Raw genomic sequence first — 19,976 nt, 5'->3', positions numbered from 1 at the left:
CACTCTTCTCTTACCTCTACTTGGATTTCATAAAGAATTAATTCTTGGTCATAGACATTTTTGGACGCAGTCTCTTGTTCAGACATTCTTCAACTGCTTTAAGAAAAGCAGCTGTATAATATGAAGTGTACGTTAGAAAAACGAGAGGTTGGGATCAGAGGATGCACTGCCCTCTACTGGAGACAAGCGGAATTGTTTATCATAAATTTTCCCCTATTCCTTCTTGTAAATATATAGCAGAAATACTGGATTCCAAAGTTGCTTTAACATAAATCCTACTTACATTTCTGTGCATATTAAAACCTACTCCAACACATAACCTACTTCCTGAAGGATCTGCTTTGCTGTCTAAGGTGTTATAAATTCTGTTATAAATTCTGAGCACACAAGAACTTTGAAATCTGCTTCTCAGCTCCTGGTACTTTTCAGTAAATAAGTTTCATGTTAGTTGTATCTCTGTTGCCTATAATGAATTTTCTGAGTTTTAGTGTATGATCCTATGATGCTGTTAAGAACAGCATCTGCTGTTTTCAAGAGCTTTACAGCTGCATTATTTCCTACAGAAGCCTGAGGTAAGTATCATTTCATTTTACCATCAGAGAAGCCCAGAGATCTAAGCAGATAAGTGGCTTGCAAAATGTTTCATGAAGTTACTGTCAAACTTGAGATGAAAAATCTCATGTTATGGCTCCTAGCTGTGCTTTGAAAAAGTGGCACTCAGTATTTGATTTGTAGTTCAGCTCTTGTCCATGAGATGAAATGTTTCTGTGTTATCCCCTTACAGCTCTTAATCCCAGCCATACTCATCACACAGCCTGTGTTTAAAAAAAGCTCTTCCCATAGAAGCTTTTAGAAGCTGATCGGAAAACCAGTTATAAAACTCTCTTTCCTTGATTGACTCTATTACTGACCTTCCAGTTCTGCTGTTCTTCGCACTGTTTTTCTGTCTGATCCATGTGAAAGAAAATGGTATTGCTTTAATGAGGTTGCTCTTCAGTGACATACATGAGCAGGCTTGTAAACAGTGGAGGAATCAGGTTCTCATTCTCTGCACACATTTGTGCTTCCTTCTTTAGGAATGACAATGGAAGTCCTTGGGACCTTGGTTGGAGCTGCACTTCAGGGGCAAATTGTGGCCAGCGCTCATCTCTCTCATCACTGCACTTTGAACCCCCCAGTAAACACTACCAGCCCTACCCTCTTCTTGAACAGCACTTCTGGCTTTCCTGAGCCTTCAGACCCCTTGTCTCATCAAGTAAGTGTCTATGGGAGCATGCTAAAATCTCTTAGGGAGAGAAGTGTGTTTTTCCTGTAAGACCACATCATATTACCCAGCTGGATAAGCATGAACATGACTTCCTTGAAGCCAGCAGTGCTGGAGCTGAGGCAACTGCCTTGTTGAAGAGCAAGGCTTCATATCCGTTGTATTTGCAGCCCATTCTCATTGTGACAGCAGAATTATACTGAGGAGCTTTACTGATGATACTGACCTGTGAAGTAACTAGAAGGTGGGTACCTACACTTTGTTTTCACTAGAGGCTGATCTACAGTTTAAAATAGAAACTTAATAAGAAAAAGAGGCTGTAGCAGAATCTTTCAGTTCAGCAAAACTGCTTTTCAAAGCAGTAGTAGGCATCTGCTGTGAAGATTAATGGCTGGTACATGCAAGAAGCTGTAAATCCTACTTGGAATCCATATCCTTGTGAAAGTACAAAAGACAGTTGATAGTAGATGATTGGTAACAGGGAATACGTGGGAGCACTTCTCCATGAAGAAGCCTTCTTTGACCTCAGTTTAATCTCAGCTGCACGCTGCAAATCGGGATGTATGTATTTGTAAAATCAGGATGTAGTATTTGCAGCCAGTGCTCTGCTTACTGTATTTAAATCACTGCTATTACCTCTTTTCAGCAACAGGAAAATCACAAGCTAAAGACATTCCACAAACACCTTGAATTTGCATACCTTGGCACCAGCACAGGAAGGTGACCAACCCATGCATCCCCTCCCCATCTCAGACACTGCTCTCTCCTACTTCTCTTTTTGTTGGCACAGACCATTGGATGTCTTCTCAGATCAATTATTTGAGAAACTGACTGGGGAGATATGAGCTGCTTTTCTAAGTGGCAGTGCCATTTTTTAGATGATTAAAATGTTTCTGAAGCTGCTCATTAGGTAACTTCTAGTGCATGTTTTAACAAGACACAGAACATCATTCTTTTTTCCTTTTTAGTTTCTAGTGGACAATGGCTTGCTGTAGAAAACTGCTGTGCTATTACAGATCTGTGAATTGTGGAGACAAGTAGCTTGAGGAGTTGCAGAGCAAGCTGAATTTCATTGCACAGCAGATTCCTCTGAATTTGCTCTATGCCATAATCACCAACTTCCACTTTCAAATCTCCTAAGTGGTTTTTAAGGAAAAAAATATATATGATTTTGATATATTTTTTTTTCTAACCACATGTTCTTTCCTGTGCTTTTGGACATAAAAGGCAGACAGAGGAAGAAGCTTCACAATGCAAGTCGTTTTCTTTCTTTGGAAAGAGAAAAAATCTCAGTCCGAACTAGTAAAAGTTTGTAGGTAGAAGTAATACTTTTAATTCAACTAGCCCCTAACACTGAGAAACAATGCAGAAGCATTTAGGCAGACAAACATTTCAGATCTGCATTTATTTCAGATCCAAAGAGGAAGGAAAGTAAGGTTGTCTCTCTGTCTTTTTTTTTCCCCCAACTGTACAGGTCGATTTAATTAAAGATACCACCATTTCTAACAAATCTGTTCTTGGTTACCTCCTTTTAACATCATTTCTACAGCTTTAACACTATCCTAAAACACTGTTTTGCAAACTTACTTAATCAAAGGATAAAAAGTATGTGAGTGTTTGCTTAATTCTTTTATTTTACTCATTTCACTTCCCTATTTATATGCAGACAAGTGTTCATTTTTTTGTGAGTTTTTTGGTAGTTTTTTTTGTTGTTGGTTGGTTGGTTTTGTTATATATATATATATATATATATATATATATATATATTTTTTTTTTAATTTTTGCTCTGTTCTACGTGTCACCTTCTCAAGTTTTGTAGATGAGAAGTGTCCCACAGTTGAGACTTGTCTGGAATATGGTGCCCAGCTGTTTTCTGTGGGAAAGGCTCAATTCTCTCCTTGTCTTCTGCTGCCCTTTTTCCCAAAAAACCCTCAGGTATGGGCAGAAGCCATAGTGTGAACAAAGTGCTTTGGCAACCTGCCTCACTCCCTACTGCCCTGTTTTGTGAGAATCCCAATTTTTTGCCATTGCATGACCTGATATCAGCTTCATTGTATTATGAGAGCATGCCTGACCACCAACACACACAAGAGAGCTGCTTTACATGGCACGACAGGGCACTTGCCTTTCATTTGTATGATGTGAGGGATTTGGAGCACAGGCCTTATGAGGAGCAGCTGAAGGAGCTGGGATTGTTCAGCCTGGAGAAGAGGAGGCTCAGGGGAGATCTTATTGCTCTCTATAACTGCCTGAAGGGAGGTTGTAGTGAGCTGGAGGTCAGCCTCTTCTCGTGTGTAACTGGTGATAGAACTAGAGGGAATGGCTTCAAGCTGCACCAGGGGAGGTTTAGGCTGGACGTTAGGAAGTACTACTTCTCTGAAAGAGTGGTCAGGCACTGGAATGGGCTGCCCAGGGAGGTGGTGGAGTCACCAACCCTGGAGGTATTCAAGGAACGTTTGGATGTTGTGTTGAGGGACATGGTTTAGTGAGAACTATTGGTGACAGGTGGATGGTTGGTCCTGATGATCTTGAAGGTCTTTTCCAACCTTGGTGATTCTGTGATTCTGGGATGTGCAAACAGAGCGTGCACCCAACTGGATGATTGACTGGAGACACTGAATCTTGACTGTGTGAGTGGTGGACAATCATTTATAAGTTAGGGAATGGATAGGGTCTATGAACATATATATACATATATTTATATTTAGAAGAGGTGAAATCTTGATGATTTCTCTTAGAGCCATTTGGGAGAATGACCCTAATCTTTTTTGTCACAGACTGATGCCTAGTTGCTCAAGAGCATACCTCTTTTAAAGGCAGACCTTATGAATGACTGAGGTTATTTTGCTCATTATTAAAAAAGGGAACTGAAAGAACTGGTTATTTAGCATCTAAGCTGTCCTGATGTTGTTTCTATATAGAACTTCAAAATGAAATACACAGCTTAGAGGAGCAGATCTTTCCTACTGCAAATCACACATTGATATAGGCTAACAAGTTTTGTTGAGGGTCGGAGAATCTTATTTGGCCCACTATGAAAATCCTTAGTAGTTTGGGTGAGTAAGGCTTGAGTTACACATAGCTAAGACCTGGGAAAGAAAGCATTTAGTTCAATTACTTCAAGCAAATTAACAAATGAATAGATATGAAATACAGAATTCACAACAAATCATTGTGATTATCCTTTTTAGCCCCTTCTGTCCTGTCTAGGCTGTTGGGTTTTTTTACCTTGTTTAAGTGAATTCAAGTACTGGCACTACTGTAGTCTGCAGTCTGTGCAAACCGTAGCCAGCAGTATAAATGTAGTCTGGACTATGTTACAGTTTTGCAATCCAGAATGTCTTTATCCCAAATAAAGAAATACAACACTGTTCTTCATTTCTCCATGTCCCTTTCTGAAATGTAAGTACCCTAACGAAAGTTGTCATCTTGAAAGCTGTCTAAATGAACACTTGAAGATTGCCCAATTAAAACACTACAGTGGTTCATCTCTCTAACTTTGCCTCTACACTGAGTGACTTCATATTTGGGAGTACATTCTTGTGACTGCATGCCTATTTACCATTGTGTTCCTACATTCATAATCCTGCCTTTTGCAACATAGTACTGATCATTCAGAATTCAATTTTCGTATCAAGTAATCTTTGTCAAAAAGCTCTAAAACCAGCACTTATTTTATCTTTCATAGTAAAAACTAAATTATTACAGAAAACTAAAGCAACATAAAATTGTAAAGCTTTATTCAAGAGATGATATAATCACAGTCAGAAACAATAAACATGATTTGTGTGGGAGGTATCCTTGGAGGGCTTTTTCACCTGGCTTAATAGAAAGCAAAGATTTCTGAATTTGCTTGAACATTTCACTGCCTAACTGGGAAAACAAGCATGCAAGCTACTGTTCTCAAAACATCATTAAAATGTGCTTTCTAAAATTTATTAAAGCCTAAAGTAAGATTTTATTATTGTTATGTATAAATGCAGTAACTGTAACAGTTATGTTTGCATCAGCTCAGAAGCCTTTCCCACTCAGAATGAAGACACTTTCAGGTCTGTGTAGGAAGGTCAACAAGATTTGAAATAAAATAAAAAACAATAACCCAGAATCATTCTATGAATGCTGTGTGCTTTTGACAAATGACTGTGTTTGTCTATAGCTGGTCTCAACATCAGCTGTTTTTTTCATATTCCTGTTGCCAGCACAGTTGCCCTTTGTTCACACCTTCTTTTTCTCCTCCTCCTGGATTTATCCTTAAGTAGGTTGTTTATAAATGAATTGCAGAAGTGAAAGTTCTTCACAGAATTAAAGGATAGACAGTTGGCACTGTTTAGACGAGCATTTCTTCACTTGCAGATGACTCACCAGAAAGAAAGACTGAAATTTTCATAATGATTTGTCACTCTCCTGTCACCATTTCAAATATGTCCTTTTTTCTTTTCAAAGGCAAAAGTCTATATGATTGCAGCAGGGGTTATAGGAGGTATATATCTTCTTGGAATTCTCATTCTTTTCCTTGGAGTAAAGGAAAAAGATGGTAAGATATATTTAAACATGCCTAGATTTGCTAATAATTATTTCATAGTTGTCTCTGGAAAAGATTGTTATTTTAAGTATTCTGTTCCTCTTAGATCCTTATGCCTTGAGTTCAGACAGAGCAATTCCTTTTTGCAAGGGGCTTGGACTCACCATGAAGCACGGCCCATACGTGAAACTTACAGCTTCATTTCTTCTCATCTCAACAGCAGTTCAGGTAACTTCAGTCTCTAAGGCTGTATGTTGGCCTCATTCCAGTCCCAGCATGAGAGAGTCTGAAGCAGCTAAAATGCAAATAACCTTTGACTTGTGTCTGGAGGTGATGATCAAGGGGGTGGTACCTTTCCCTAGAAATCAGCAGGGAACCAGAGCCTTTTTTTGGTGCCTGGGATTCTAAGCTGCTGGAGATGGTTCATTCAAACAAGAAGGAAAACCAAAGTCCCGACCACTGAAAGATGGGGTTTTATTATTTTTTTTTATAAGAGGTGAAGAACTAGTCCCAGTGACCCAGACTGGGTCATTATGTATTATCCATCTACAGTCTCCTGTGGTTTCAGTTGCTTAGAGAGTGTTTTTGCTCTTCTGTCTGTTCTGCTGTGCCACTTTAAACCATTGCCCTCTTTCCTTTGCGTAGGTGACTGATCTCAGACAGTGGCTGAACTGGTTCTGGAAGAGAATTCTGTGATGGAAGGCATTAGGTTAGAGTTAGATGTTCAGAGGCAGGTAGTCTTAGCTATTTCAGAGGTAGATAGAGCTGATTTTCAAATCAGGACCTGCAGTAGAATGTGGCTTTCACAAAATGATGCAGTATGTCCTTCCACAGAGAGGAACTGTAGAAAAAATGTGAAGCCACTTGGTAAGAAACTTTTACTCCCTGATCTTTTAAAGATCTTTTTTGTTACATGAGCTGTATTCAGCTCAGCAAATACATAGTTTTAACGTGAGCCTGACACTACCTATAAGTTGAAGTGGCTTTAGTTTGAAAAGCACATAATATCCATGTTTTTGTCAATAGACTCTTAGTCATATGAGCCACACATCACAGCGCGTATCAGGAGGGAGGATAAAAACTGAGCATGTGAGACACCAGTGCTGTGTTCACCAGCAGTCATGGTGAATTACTAAGTTCCTTGCAAAGTCTGCTTGCCAAAGAAGCATTGAAGTCTCCTGCTGGCATGAATTTGGGCATAGTTAGTAAGGTTGTCCTTTAACTTGGAGGCCCAAGTGTGAGAAATGATAGGAGAAGCATTTTTGCTAACATCTGGGAGTTGCAGGCACCAAAAGTAACAGAGACAAAGAAATGGAAGTCCCTTTGGTCTAGGTCCTTCCAGCATCCATTCAGTCAGTATGAGTACAGCACAAATGCAGCATCCATTCAGTCAGCTCCCATCCAGTGAACATTCACCTAACCCAAAGCTGTGCTCCTTAGCCAAAACAGCAGCTACTTTACTACAGGAGGTTGGCATGCGAGCAATTCTAGTTGAAGAGTAACTTGTTAGGGAATCAGAACTTCTGGTGAAAGAATGAAGGGGCCATGGAAAAGGAAGGACAATTTTATGGTGGTCTGCAGCTGTGACTGTGACCATGACTCAAGGAAGTTGCAGCATAGGGAACAGAGTCTTTAGATAGAATCCTCTCATGGGGCAGTTCCTGGTTTGGACATGTTTATGCTGTTAGAATCTGGCTTTCTGTTAGAATCATAGCTTTCCTCCTGCTTGCTCTAATATTGTTGGTGTGTTACTCCAGTGATAAAAGGAGAGTGACTGCTTAAGTTCTTGCATAACTCTTAAATCCTACATTTGATAAATCGGTCCGCAGGTATGTTTGGCTAGTACAGAGTGTGATGTCTTTTTATCTTTTTTTCTCTTCCTTCTTTTGGTGGTGGTCACCAAATATCTTCAACAGCTAGAGCAGGGCAACTTTGTCCTGTTCTGTACTCATGCAGCTGATCTTCGCTATCACTTCCAGTATTTGGTGGTGACCATCTTGGTGAGTTGTGGTTTGTTTTATATTTTTATTTGCCAGTTCAGTCCCACTGCTTTTTAGCACAAAGTTCTAAAAGACAAGAAGTCTTTTCTGTATAGACTGAGCTGGGGTATGTACTCTAAGTGTACTTTAAGATATGTGTATATTGCTCTTCAGCTTTCTTCCTGTACTGTGGGATAGGGCTTAACTAAATGATCATGTGTCAGGTTCAAATCATGAGGTAAAAGACAGCAGGATGAAATACAAATATTTGCAGTATGCTTGGGCTTTAGTGATTGTGTAACTTTAACTGCAGTGGCTTACGTTAGGAAAAGAAAAGCTTGCTACTGTATTTTGATATTTATCTTTGTTAAAACCTCTCGCATCGTTTTCATTTGTAACATATAAGAATGAATCAGACCAACCACTTGGAGAGTGAGAGGGAGCAATCTGCAAGTTTGTCTGCTTTTCAGACCATCATGTACTATGCAAAATGAGATTGGTGAGCTCTGCAGCTGATGAAGACAATGAAGCCTATGAAGTAGCAGTGAGCACGGCACAGATTTTCTTTATCTGTATTTATCTGTTAATTGTAGGTATCAGCAGTTGTGAGCATTCCCTTCTGGCAGAAGTTTCTGCAGCGATTTGGCAAGAAGTGTGCAGCATGTGGGATTTCGGTAAGCAAATCCTTGGAGGAAAGAAAAAGATCTTGTGCTCACTTACTGTGACAAGTGGAGCCATTTCAGGAATTATTTCATGTGTTTATGACCTTAAGGTACAAGAAATTTGCTCAGTTTTAAAGTTTTAAAATTGTTACACAAAATTTTAGGCTGATTCCAAGCTTTCAAGAGAAACTTTTAACAAATGAATAGATGCTTAAGGAGGTCTCAACATTTTTTATAATTATTATTTTCAACAATCTGCACAAGCTCTGCATTTCACTGCTCCCAGAAGTGAGCACAAATGGTGTTTAATAAATTCAGATCCATTTGACTCAAGTTGACAGGCTACCTGTTCAAGTTATCTGTTGTACAAGGCTAGCTTTATGTATGATGCTCAGCTGGCTGCATTTTTAATTCAGTCACAAAGGAAGAAACAGAGGTCTATTCCACATGCTACTCTAGAAGCCTAAGCAGAAGCAGGTGCCCACATCCCTGTGACTGGGAATGGACAGTTATTAGTGAAGTAATGGAAATTACCTGACCCGCCTGAGAAAGGAAGCCTAGTTTTTCTCTGACACAACTCCACAAAGCCACCTCAGGGAGCCTGCCCTCATCTCTGATGGATTATTTTAAATTCTTCACTTAGTGAAGACAGTAGCAATTTTCTGTCATCATCCTCAATGGACCATTGTATAGGCCTGTTACTCCCCATTTTCCCCTGTTTACCTTCAATTACTTATGAAAGAAGAAAAAAAGAAATTGTCTCTTTTGTGTACTACAAAGTGTGAAGACTTGGAAAATCCAGCCTGAAGTTATATGTCAAGTCTGAACAAAGTTGAAAAGTTTAGGTCTGGTGACAAATAATGAATATAGTTGAATGGTTATCATTTTATGCAATTACAATCTGTGTGTTAGAATGACTTTCAAAGAATCAGAAGTAACCCTAAAACCCCTATTCCAAATACGCTGAATAGCAATTTGTCTTGAAGTAGACATCTGGAATCTCAGTCCCATCCTCATTTATTTTTAACATTTGAGCGAAGATAATTGCCAAAAGCAGTATTGGACCATTGGGTGGATCAGGGAATGAAGATTTCCTTCTTAGGAAAACTCCATGTATTTGGCTATGAAAAATGCTTTCTTCAACCAACTTGGCTTTATAAATTTAGTTTAACATAACTGGAAAGCCTGTTGGCACCTCTGCAAACATGGTTTAACTTAATTTTACAGTTGAATTGCTTGACTGTGTTGTGATCTAAGCAAGGGTTGGACTGGAAAAAGCCTTTCACCTTGTAGATATTTCTCAAGGGATCGTGAATGCTTTCTGAGTGCTCAGTGATGGATTTTATGTCTGGCAGTGCATCACAGGAGCTTCCTATACTACCACCCTGTGTGATCTGTACAACTAATCTGTTCTCTCTCACTGTAAAACAAAATCATATCATTCAAAGCTCCTGTGTTGTCACTCAGGAATGTTCTCCTGGAAGGGAAGGAGACAGGAGAAAAGTTTTTTCTCCAAAATCTTACTCATCTTTTAGGGTGAAGTTCTAATTTGAAAATAAGTTTCCAGAAAAAAAGAATTAGAATTTCTCTGAGTCATTTTTCTGTGAAAGCAGTTCTGCATTGAAGAAACTCTGAAAGAGCATAGAAGGCAGGGTAGCTAGATGGACAACAGGAATCTTGGCTTCCCACTCCTGGTATTGTTCTCTTTTCAGTTGTTCCCCATATGACCAGTCATCTGTGTACTGACTAGAAGTTCAAAGACTAGATCTCCTTAAAGTATAGGGTCATAACCAAACAAGATCCTTCCCATGCCCAGATTGGTGCACAGACTAGAAATGTTGCACTGCGGTTTATTGGCTTCTGCTTCCATACGCTTTGTTAAATTTAGACAAACAGTTAGGGACAGACACTGAGTTTACAATCAGTCAGTCTTTGTGGCTGGAGGTAGAATTTTCATGAAAAAATTTGCATGTGGCAACTGTTGAATCATGGTTTTGGCAAGATGTCTAACAAAAGACCTCTCTTTCTCTTTATTTGTGTATTAAAGGTTCTTGAAGATGCTGTGTATGCACACAGATGTGTTTCCCTTTTCTAAGTTTGCTCAACAATAAACCTCACAGATCTGCCTTCCATCTTAGCTAACATTTGCTTTTCATAGAATCACAGAACATCCTAAGTTGGAAGTGACCCACAGGGTTCATTGACTCTAACTCCTGGCTCAACAGAGGTCCAACCAAAATTCAAACCCAATGTTTGAGAACATTGTCAAAATGCTTCTTGAACTGCAGCCAGCTTGAGGCCGTGACCATTGCCTGGAAATCCTGTTCCAGTGTTCCTCTGGCAAAGAACCTTTTCCTAACGCATAACCAGATCCTGCCTTTAATCCTTACACAGAGTCCCTCAGTTGTGTTATCATGAGCTTCATACAGTCCAACTCTCCAATTACATACAGTGCTACTCCTACCACACGTGTCCTGCGTGTCACTTCTGAAGAGCCTATAACCATCCATCGTAGCCACCAGTCGCAGGCTCTTCCCACTAAGTCTCATCTGTACCAGTGTTGCCATAGCTCTGATTCAAGCCAAAGCTTTTAGCTCTTTTTGCTTATTCTTCATGCTGCATACACTGGAGTAGAAACATTTCATATGTGTTACTATGAACCTAGGGCCTTACAGAAGAAAATGAAGGAACTTTTAGCATGCTGTCCCCTTGTTAGCTATGGGATAGGAGTCCCATAGCTCATCACCAGTGAGCCTGATTATTTTCCTTTCCTCCTTTGAATCTAGCTTAAATCTTTCATTCATGCCTGCAAACTCTTGAGCAAAAATCCCTTTCTGTCTTTGAGAAAGGTGCAACCCATCAGGTGCCAACCACTGTGATGCCATGTAGACCATCTCATGATCAAAAAACCCCATCGTTTTGCCAGCAACACCAGCCTTCATAAGCTGATCTGCCTTTTTCTTCCAGTATCATTCCCTGTACCTGAAAGAGTGGAGGGAAATATTGCTTACACTTACATGATCCCTTAGCCAATCATCTCATTGGGCACCTCAGTACAGAAAGGACATGGAGGTGCTGGAGCAGGTCCAGAGAAGGGCAACAAGGCTGGTGAAGGGCTTGGAGAATATGGCCTGTAAAGAGAGACTGAAGGAGCTGGGGCTGTTCAGCCTGGGGAAAAGGAGGCTGAGGGGAGACCTGATTGCTCTCTTCCAGTATCTGAAAGGTGCTTACAGCAGAGCGGGGCTGGTCTCTTCTCACTGGTGACAGGATGAGGGGAAACGGCCTCAAGTTGTGCCAGGGTCAGTTTAGGTTGGATATCAGGAAGCACTTCTTTACAGAAAGGGCTGTTAAGCACTGCAATAGGCTGCCCAGGGAGGTGGTTGAGTCACATCCCTGGATGTGTTTAAAATCCATTTGTTTGTGGTGCTCAGGGACATGATTGAGCGGAGGGCAGTTAGAGGTGGGGTAGTATGGTTAGGTTGAGGTTGGACTCGATGATCTTTAAGGCCTTTTCCAACCTGGGCGATTCTATGATTCTATGATTCTATGATCTCAAAGCCCTAAAGTCTTTTTTGATGGATTCTTCATTGCAACTTCATCACTGCTTCCATGAAAAAGTAATAATGGATAATAATCTAGGGGCCATACTCGACTGAATTTTCTGTACTAACTTTAACCCAGCACCAATCTTCACTAAGCAGAGGGATGTCTAACTAACTTTTTGAGTACCCTGGATCTCTGGGTTTTGGAGGACTTTAAAAAAAACAAAACATTAAGTCCACAAATTTCTCTGGTCTTTCACTTCACCAAACATACACCATTGTCTGAATGCCTTCTATCAGCACTGTTCAGTATGGAAGCATGCTTTTGTGTGAAGCCTCACTGCAGTTTTTCCTGCTCTGCCCTTCATCTTGTGCTCTCACATAGGTCAGCATCACCTTCCACATCCCAGGAGGGTCCCCTGCCATTGTGCTGCCAGTGAATGGATGGAAGGTGCATGTTAACTGTGGGATATTGTTTATGATTCAGTGCAGCACTGTGGCTAGGGAACAGGGTAGCAGAGTATTTTTTGCTTCACAAAGAGGAAGGAAAAAGACACATTAGCTGCTTATTGCATCAGGAATAGTGCCCCCATGATTGCACTAGCATTGCATGAGTCAAACTCTAGGGTGCTGCAGCCTCAGTCTTATGGGTTGTTCTTCTCTGCCAATAGAAAATTACAATTACAATGATTATTATTATTGATCTGTAATTTTGTTTAAGTCCTTTGGTTTCTGAGTGGGGCCCCATGTGGAGCATAAGCCTGTCATAAAATTGCTTATAGGCAACATAAAATCTTGTATTGCTGGAGTGCTCTCTTGTGGTGAAATAATGATTTTGCCACAACACTGGGCTGTCTGTGCTGGAAACATGCTGTCAGGAAAGGTTATTTTCTGCCTCCTTAGGTTAGGAGAAAATGCTTTAGATGGGAAATGCATTTAAAACATAAACATAATGGATTAGACTCCAGGACTCCCAGAATCACTTATCATACAGAACTGTAAATAGCAGTGCTTAAGGGAATTGCTCCCTGTGAAAGCTCTTCTCATACCCTCAGTTTCCTAGCTGTGACCATAGAAGATTGAAATGCTTTATATTAAACTAATCCCCTATCATTAAAAAGCCCTGTAGATAAGCCCCTGGTTCTGGATTCTACATGTGCTGTGCCCATGGTTCACAGGCAGTGGAGATGGAACATGTGACGGATATGTGACAGCTGGGCTGCGTACATTCCATCAGCATTTAAAACAGTGAATTTTCAATCCTGTAAGCTCACTGCCTCAAGTTGAAGTTAAAGAAAACTGGTGGTTTAAAGTACTGCCAGAAAACAAATCCCAAGCAGCCCAAATTAGTTCAATTTTGAGGGTAACCGTAGTGACTTGTGCCACTTCACCATAATACTGAAGCACAAGTCTTTGCTATGTATGATGTATCATTTCACAAGACAACCTTCTACTTTGAAAGAAACAATTCACATACACTTAATAGTGCACACTGTAATTTATATGTACTGTTTCTCTTCTTCCTCAGTGGATGATTCCTTTTGCAGTCATGCTAGTGACCATTCCAAACCCAATCCTGGCTTACTTCGTGGCCTTTGTCTCTGGTCTGAGCATTGCAGCATCTCTGCTGTTGCCATGGTAGGAAAATTTTACATTTGAGGTGGAGACGGGTTGTATGTCTATTTGTATAAGTGTACTGGGTAGAATTTGCCTCTGAAAGGGACATAATTTGGCAAGAGTCCCTTCCAGTAATTTGTTTTTGCTTTTATAATAAAGGCTGTAATTATGCTGTTGTTAATGGATTATGCCTGTATTGTAACTGTAGCTGCTTAAAAGTATCCATATTAATCAATAGCCTAAGTAGTGTTGAAGTCGTGATTACAGTAAATCAGTTGCTTAGGTTTGGTTTCTAATAGAACTACATTAATGATGAAGTTGGATGTTGTACTCAAATTAATGCTTGAGCAATTAAGCAGCACAGAAGGTCAAGCAGTGTATCTCTCTTGAGCAATCCTATGTTATGGATTAAATACTACAACAATATGGATGAAAGAAACTGAGATTTGTTGGTTCTAGGACTGAAAATACGTGGGAAGAATGGGAGATTTCTTTTCCGCATGGAATAATTATTGTTCAGGTCACGTTGACCAGAAAGCAAGACCATTGTTAAGAGCTGTTTTGCACTTCTCATTTGGACAATTCCCTGAAAACTCCAAGAGATCTTGGAAATGTAATGCAATATGTGCTGCCTTTCTGCACAGGTCATAAGCCTTTTATTCCAGCAGCAAATAATGAAATATACTGGAAAAAATGTCAATTTGCAGTTAACATTTGTGCAGCTTTCATTCTTATTTCCGATCACCAAATTCAATACTTCTATTTGAAGGATTCTCTCTTTTAAGAGAGAAGAAGCCCCACTGGTTTCAGAAAATTTTGTTAGCTTGTCAAGAGTTATTTTAATATCACACCTTTTGATGGAATTAGTCAATCTAAAGAATTCTGTCCACTCCCAACAAGGGTCTGATAGTTTCTCTATTGTTCTTATACTTGCTAACATGTGACTATGCATTTCTTACAAGGATTTTTGCCCTCTTGTCTAGCAATAAGACATTTTGAACTGGATTCTCTCAGCTGCATAACTATCTGCACTACCTCAATCAGCTTTTAGAAAGTGGAGGTTTGAGTGTCAGTAAGTTTGGACTTTGAGAAGAGTGTTCAGCTTGAGTTTTACTCTTGTATTGTTTACCTGTAGGTCAATGCTGCCTGATGTTGTTGATAACTTCCGCCTGCAGAATCCCCACAGGAAAGGACATGAAACCATTTTCTATTCTTCTTACGTTTTCTTTACCAAGATGTCAGCTGGAATCGGCTTAGGAATTTCTGCAGCTTGCCTGGAGTAAGTAACACTGTGTTTTCATTTAGTGGATCTACTCTGTAGTGCTCTGCCTTTACCCTGTTGCATTAGTTGCCTTTTGCTCTGAGTCTGGAAGTGCCAGCAGCTCCAGTTGACTGGCCACTAAGGACAGGCTTGTTATCATATAGGCCAGGCCACTGAGCATTCAGCCACTTGCCCTAGCAAGTTTCAGTTCAGAAAGACCTGACTTTCCTTTAGACATTACAGTTCTCAAATTATTTTTGTTAATTGTAGTGGCTTACATGAATAAAGAACTGAATATGAAAGCTCAGCAGATGAAGGTCACCATGAGAGATATACCTTTTCTGAGCAATCTCTATTGTATCTGGGATTTTGGTCTACAAAAAATGAGTCGTTCTCCTCCCAGCACCTGCCTTAGAAGTGAAATTGTGTGAATCTTTATTTAACTTTTGGCTTTGTGTCAGGTTTTGGTAACCAGGCTATTTTGCTTCAAGGCCTGCAGTCAAAACTGCTAAGAAACAGCTGATGCTTTGCTGAACATTTTTGGCCTAGGAGATTTAAATCCTAACAACAAACACCCTCATTTGTAAAAGTTTCTTGTTTTATTTTGACAAAAGTTTTGATCAACATTATTAAGTGTGGAAGAAAGTGTGAAATTAGAAATCACTCTGCAATTTGATGAAGAAGCCTGTGCAATTAGGCAGGTATTTTGGATAGGTGCTTGAAAAGAACAAATATTCACCAGGCACCTCCACCCTACTCCATATGTTTACATTTCTCTAATTTTGTTTCTGCTAAGGAGATCAGTTTATTTGCAGCAGAATATCAGAACCCAGAACCCAGCCTTGATTAAACTGTTTGCAATTGCTGCTCTCATTTGAAAACCATGAAGCCAAAATAACAGAAGGAAGGCTGAGTGAGGCTTACTGCATGAGCTGTTCACGGCTGCTCCTGTAACAAACTTCGACAAAGTTTGTGAAGGATGCCACAATACCTCCCCCCCCCCAAAAAAAAGGGGAAAAAATTAAAAGGAAAAAAACAAAATAAAAAAAGACCCTGAAATCAGACCTGCTAGTTTTTACTGACTATTTAGGAAGAGTTTAAAACGAGCAAATCAGCTGTTTACCAATAAGCCCTTTCATTATTCCACTCCAGTTAGCTCCCAACAGTTTGCCAAGGCAGATGTTTGTGGGAGAACATAGGTGAATATTCTGAGGAATGCAAACTCATTCTGCAAACTGGGAATGGGAACTTGAGTGTATCAGCTCTTGTGGGGCTGCAGGAGAGCTCTGTATCAACACAGTGTAAATGTGTACCTAACTCTCAGCACTTGAGTAAATTTGTCTGTGTTGAACAGCGTGCTTAAGTATGTGTTTAAATTAAGGTTAAGAATTGCTGCTGAAATTGGTAGGATTATTTGCATTTTTTAAAGCTGAGGTTAAATACTTTGCTGAATATTAATAGGAGGCACAGATCAGACCAATTTCCTTGTTTGGGATTCCAGCCTCCTCTTAACAGTTAAATGTTACAGTACAACAATGAGAAAATACAGAAATAATGCAGCTATATGAAATGGCAGAAAGATGAGATCTGAAAAACAAGATACAAAACATGTAGGGAAGAAGAGGAAAAAGAGGGATATTAAAAAAAAAAAAAAAAAAAAAAGAAAGACATTAAAACGGGAGAAGAGTCTTCAAGAGCATTGGCTGAAAGGAGTGATTCAAGCAGGAGACTTCCAGATGAGCAAGTGTCTACAGGTTTTGGACATATGCACACCACTGTAATTTCCATTGGTTTAGATTTACTGGGTACAAGCCAGGAATATGCAGACAATCCAAGGACGTGATCCTCACTCTGAAAATCCTCATTGGAGCAGTTCCTGCCATCCTCATCTTCGTAGGTTTACTTATACTTCTCTTCTACCCAATCACTGAAGAAAGTCGGAAGGAAACAAAGCTTGCACTTGAAGTGTTAAGGTAGGTTTGAACTAGCAAAAAATAGCAGTGACATCATTACAGCAGCTTTTAGTCATACTGGGGAGAAATTACTAGCTACCAGTGTGTATACATTTATATTCCTCAGAAGAAAACAGAACAACATTCTATCAGTTGAATTATTAACTGAATGATACCATTACATGCTCCAGTACCTTATTTTTGTAGTGTTGTACTGGCTGTTTAGTGGAACATTTCCCAGATATATATCAGCTGCTATATTTTAGATCTTTGGGGTGGCACACAGAGCACTGTTATTGCAGTGTTTCAGTGCACTCATGGAGAATCTTCTAGATACATTAAATTGCTGAAGAAAATGTGAATAGTTGCAATTTCCTTATATATAGAAGAAAATAGGATTATTGACAGCGTTCTTGGTGTTTATGGTGTATAAGAAACATCCAAATCATTTAGGGGAGCAGGCAGAAAAGACCATGGGAGAAAAAGAAAGGACAACTTTGAGCACTCTTTCCATTTTTCCTTGTCTCTGACCCTTCATCCTCTTCTTTCTTCTCTATTCCTCTATAAAGAAAATCTTGTGTAGCTCAAAATCATCCATCTCTGTTAAATGAAAGACTCGTATACTGAGGGCATGCATAAAAGCAGTCCATCCTACAAGACTGGTAGATTCAATTTCAAAATATTTCCATACCTAAAATGTCACTCTCCCTTCAGCATAGGCACGACAGTCACTGTCCATAACAAGCACATCTTGGTGGTGGTTCTATGTTGTATTAATTGTTTGAGACTGCCTACCACTGCTGTGGCCTGTCTAGATAACAATACAAACCATATCATTTGTCCTACTTTTAACAGAAGGAGCCATCAAAGCACAGAGAACCTGGATGACCACAAAGAGGACACCTCAGTCTGAAAGTTCTGAATACAAAGACTTCCTAAACTCACATCCTGCACACAAACTCTGTGAAAGTCTTCTGGGTCATGTCCATGCTCCCATATTGTCAGAAAGAATAAATAATGATTCCGAAAGTCGGTAATGAAATCAAGAGAGGGACAAAAAGTAGGTATAATTCCATGCACTGTTGTAAAAGAGACATTACAACCATTCAGGAATGCAAGCTACTGGAGATATGGGTTTTTTTGTTTCTTTGTTTTTCAATGATAACATAAAGCTGTGATCTTTTTGCAGCAGAATGGTCTATGAACTTGTAGGCCAAGGGAAAAGCATGTACATTTGGTGTACTACCCAAATTTTAACATCTGATATGTATCAGCCTCAGAGGCTGGGGTGGTTTCTGAACCTATAAACCTAATCTCTGCCTATAAATTGCACACCGGTGTGTTTAGGAAGCACTTTGGAATCCTGATGTGTCCTATAAACATTTCGGATTTTGTTAGTTTTTAAATGAAACAAATCACAGATGTAGACATGTTTTGAAGATTTTCTCACAAAGAGTAATTCTGGAAGAGGCTTTGATGCAATTTAACATTGTAGATTTCATTTGAAACAGAACATTCTCACATTGGAGTTCCTTGTTTCACACACCTTTGAACTGATCTTTGCCAGAGTGTGAGCGCTTTATTTTACAAACAACATCTCTGCTCGAGGTACCCCAAATCAGTTGTCTCTTCCAAAAATTAGAGTGTGCCATTCAACTTTATGTAACTTTGGCCTTTAAGCAATTGCTGTTTTTCATTTGGTATAGTTTCATCCATACAAAATTCCATGGCATCACTGCTAATCTCTGCTTGCACACAGCGTTTAAAATAACGAGGCTACGCCTGACTGGTGATCCTGTTCAGTTAGAGATCCCATCGTGCTTTAGATACATTATCAGAAACCTCATTTCTACTATAGATTCACTCGCTGAACACATTTTGTTGACACAAGGTGCAACTAATGGCTGGTGCTTTGGGGGGTAGTTAAGTTCAGGCCAAGTCATTTGGGGCTTGAGGAGTCGGTGAGAAACAGACACCTCCAATTCAGGCTAATACGACTGGATGTGAAGGAACATATCTAAATTGGAGGGCGATGAACCCAAGACCTGAAGGCTTGTTCTCATGAAGAAATTAGCACAGTGCAAGACAAGACACAAATTTACAGTTCACTTTCTTTGCTTATGCACATATGGGACGGTGCCTTAATTCTGTACTGGAAGTGCCTTTGGACAAGCAGCACACCATACTGGGAGGTGTCACTGGGGGCAGTGATCATAAGGAGTTTGCTCAGGGCCATCTGGGGAGGCAAATCATGGTGCCAGGCCTGAAAACTGGGAAAGACTCTGTGAAATAAACCCAGTGCATCCACAGAGTGTCTCATGAAGTTTAGTATGGAAACCTAAAGCTTTTCAGGCAAGTCTAAGGGCTAACTGTCCTAATTTGGTAAAGTACTTAATCACAAGTGAGTCTTTAAGGATGTATTTTCAGTGTGTGTAGGTAAGAGTGAATGATGTTGAAGACTTGTAGTGAACTGACATCTGGGGATGGGTTTTTTTTCAGGTTTCAGCTCCTGAACAAACCAAGATTTGTATTGCCTGGGGCATATGTGTTTACAACAATAAAAAACAAAGTCTGTTTTCAATTTTCAGTCGAATCGAATTTGAAATACAAGATATACTTCATTTTGATGTGGATGATGTACTATTATACATAGCTCCTAAACATCATAGAAAACAACCTGGGGGATTTGATTTATTCTGTAACATTTGTGTCTGTCTGAATGGTCTCCTTTAAAAGCATTCAGAAGTCCCAGTAAAGCCTATTAATTTTAATAGGTTTTGCTTTCAGCTGTTATGAATCTGTAGATACAAGGTAAAGATTCCACATCAGCATACTTGAACCAAAATCTTAGTCCAGTGATAAAGAGGTTGCAGAAACTCCTGGCTGATCAGAAAAACTTGAATATGGCCTCAGATACTATTGCTAGATCAGATGTGGAATTGCCTCTAAACTGTGTAGCACCACCATTTAATTTCTTGCACGGTAAGCTAGGTTGATTGACCATCAACTGTAAAGTTTGATCATAAACTGGTAAGTTTTTTGTAATTTTCTTTTTTTTAGAGCTTATTGTTGGTGCCATAAAACAAATGAACTTTGTACATTTTCTTCTGAGTTTTAAAAAATGTGTACTTTGTATGCATGCTCAGTACATGTGACCAGAAGAAGCAGATTCTCTTA

At 39.6% G+C, this 19,976-nt stretch overlaps 1 protein-coding gene across 2 annotated transcripts in view; it reads left to right on the top strand.

Moving 5' to 3' along the window:
* Positions 1-19,380, top strand: part of MFSD2B (major facilitator superfamily domain containing 2B) — a 34,698-nt gene extending 15,318 nt beyond the window's left edge. The window contains exons 6-14 of one of the 2 annotated variants that reach the window (XM_042829293.1): positions 1,077-1,255; positions 5,708-5,798; positions 5,893-6,014; positions 7,703-7,786; positions 8,359-8,439; positions 13,498-13,607; positions 14,722-14,865; positions 16,644-16,820; positions 17,655-19,380. In XM_042829293.1, the coding sequence (XP_042685227.1) occupies positions 1,077-1,255; positions 5,708-5,798; positions 5,893-6,014; positions 7,703-7,786; positions 8,359-8,439; positions 13,498-13,607; positions 14,722-14,865; positions 16,644-16,820; positions 17,655-17,712 (1,046 nt within the window). In that variant the 3' untranslated portion in view covers positions 17,713-19,380. Of the gene's footprint in view, positions 1-1,076; positions 1,256-5,707; positions 5,799-5,892; positions 6,015-7,702; positions 7,787-8,358; positions 8,440-13,497; positions 13,608-14,721; positions 14,866-16,643; positions 16,825-17,654 lie in introns of those variants that run through there. The other variant, XM_042829295.1, reaches the window with a different exon arrangement.
* The last annotated feature ends 596 nt before the right edge of the window (positions 19,381-19,976 follow it).

This window comes from Centrocercus urophasianus, unplaced genomic scaffold (assembly GCF_019232065.1).
Source record: "Centrocercus urophasianus isolate 14NV4802_14NV808 unplaced genomic scaffold, USGS_Curo_1.0 seq_10, whole genome shotgun sequence".
Taxonomy (NCBI): Eukaryota; Metazoa; Chordata; class Aves; order Galliformes; family Phasianidae; genus Centrocercus; species Centrocercus urophasianus.
Note: the sequence above shows the minus strand (reverse complement) of the source record. Positions and strands in the feature narration are given on the sequence as shown.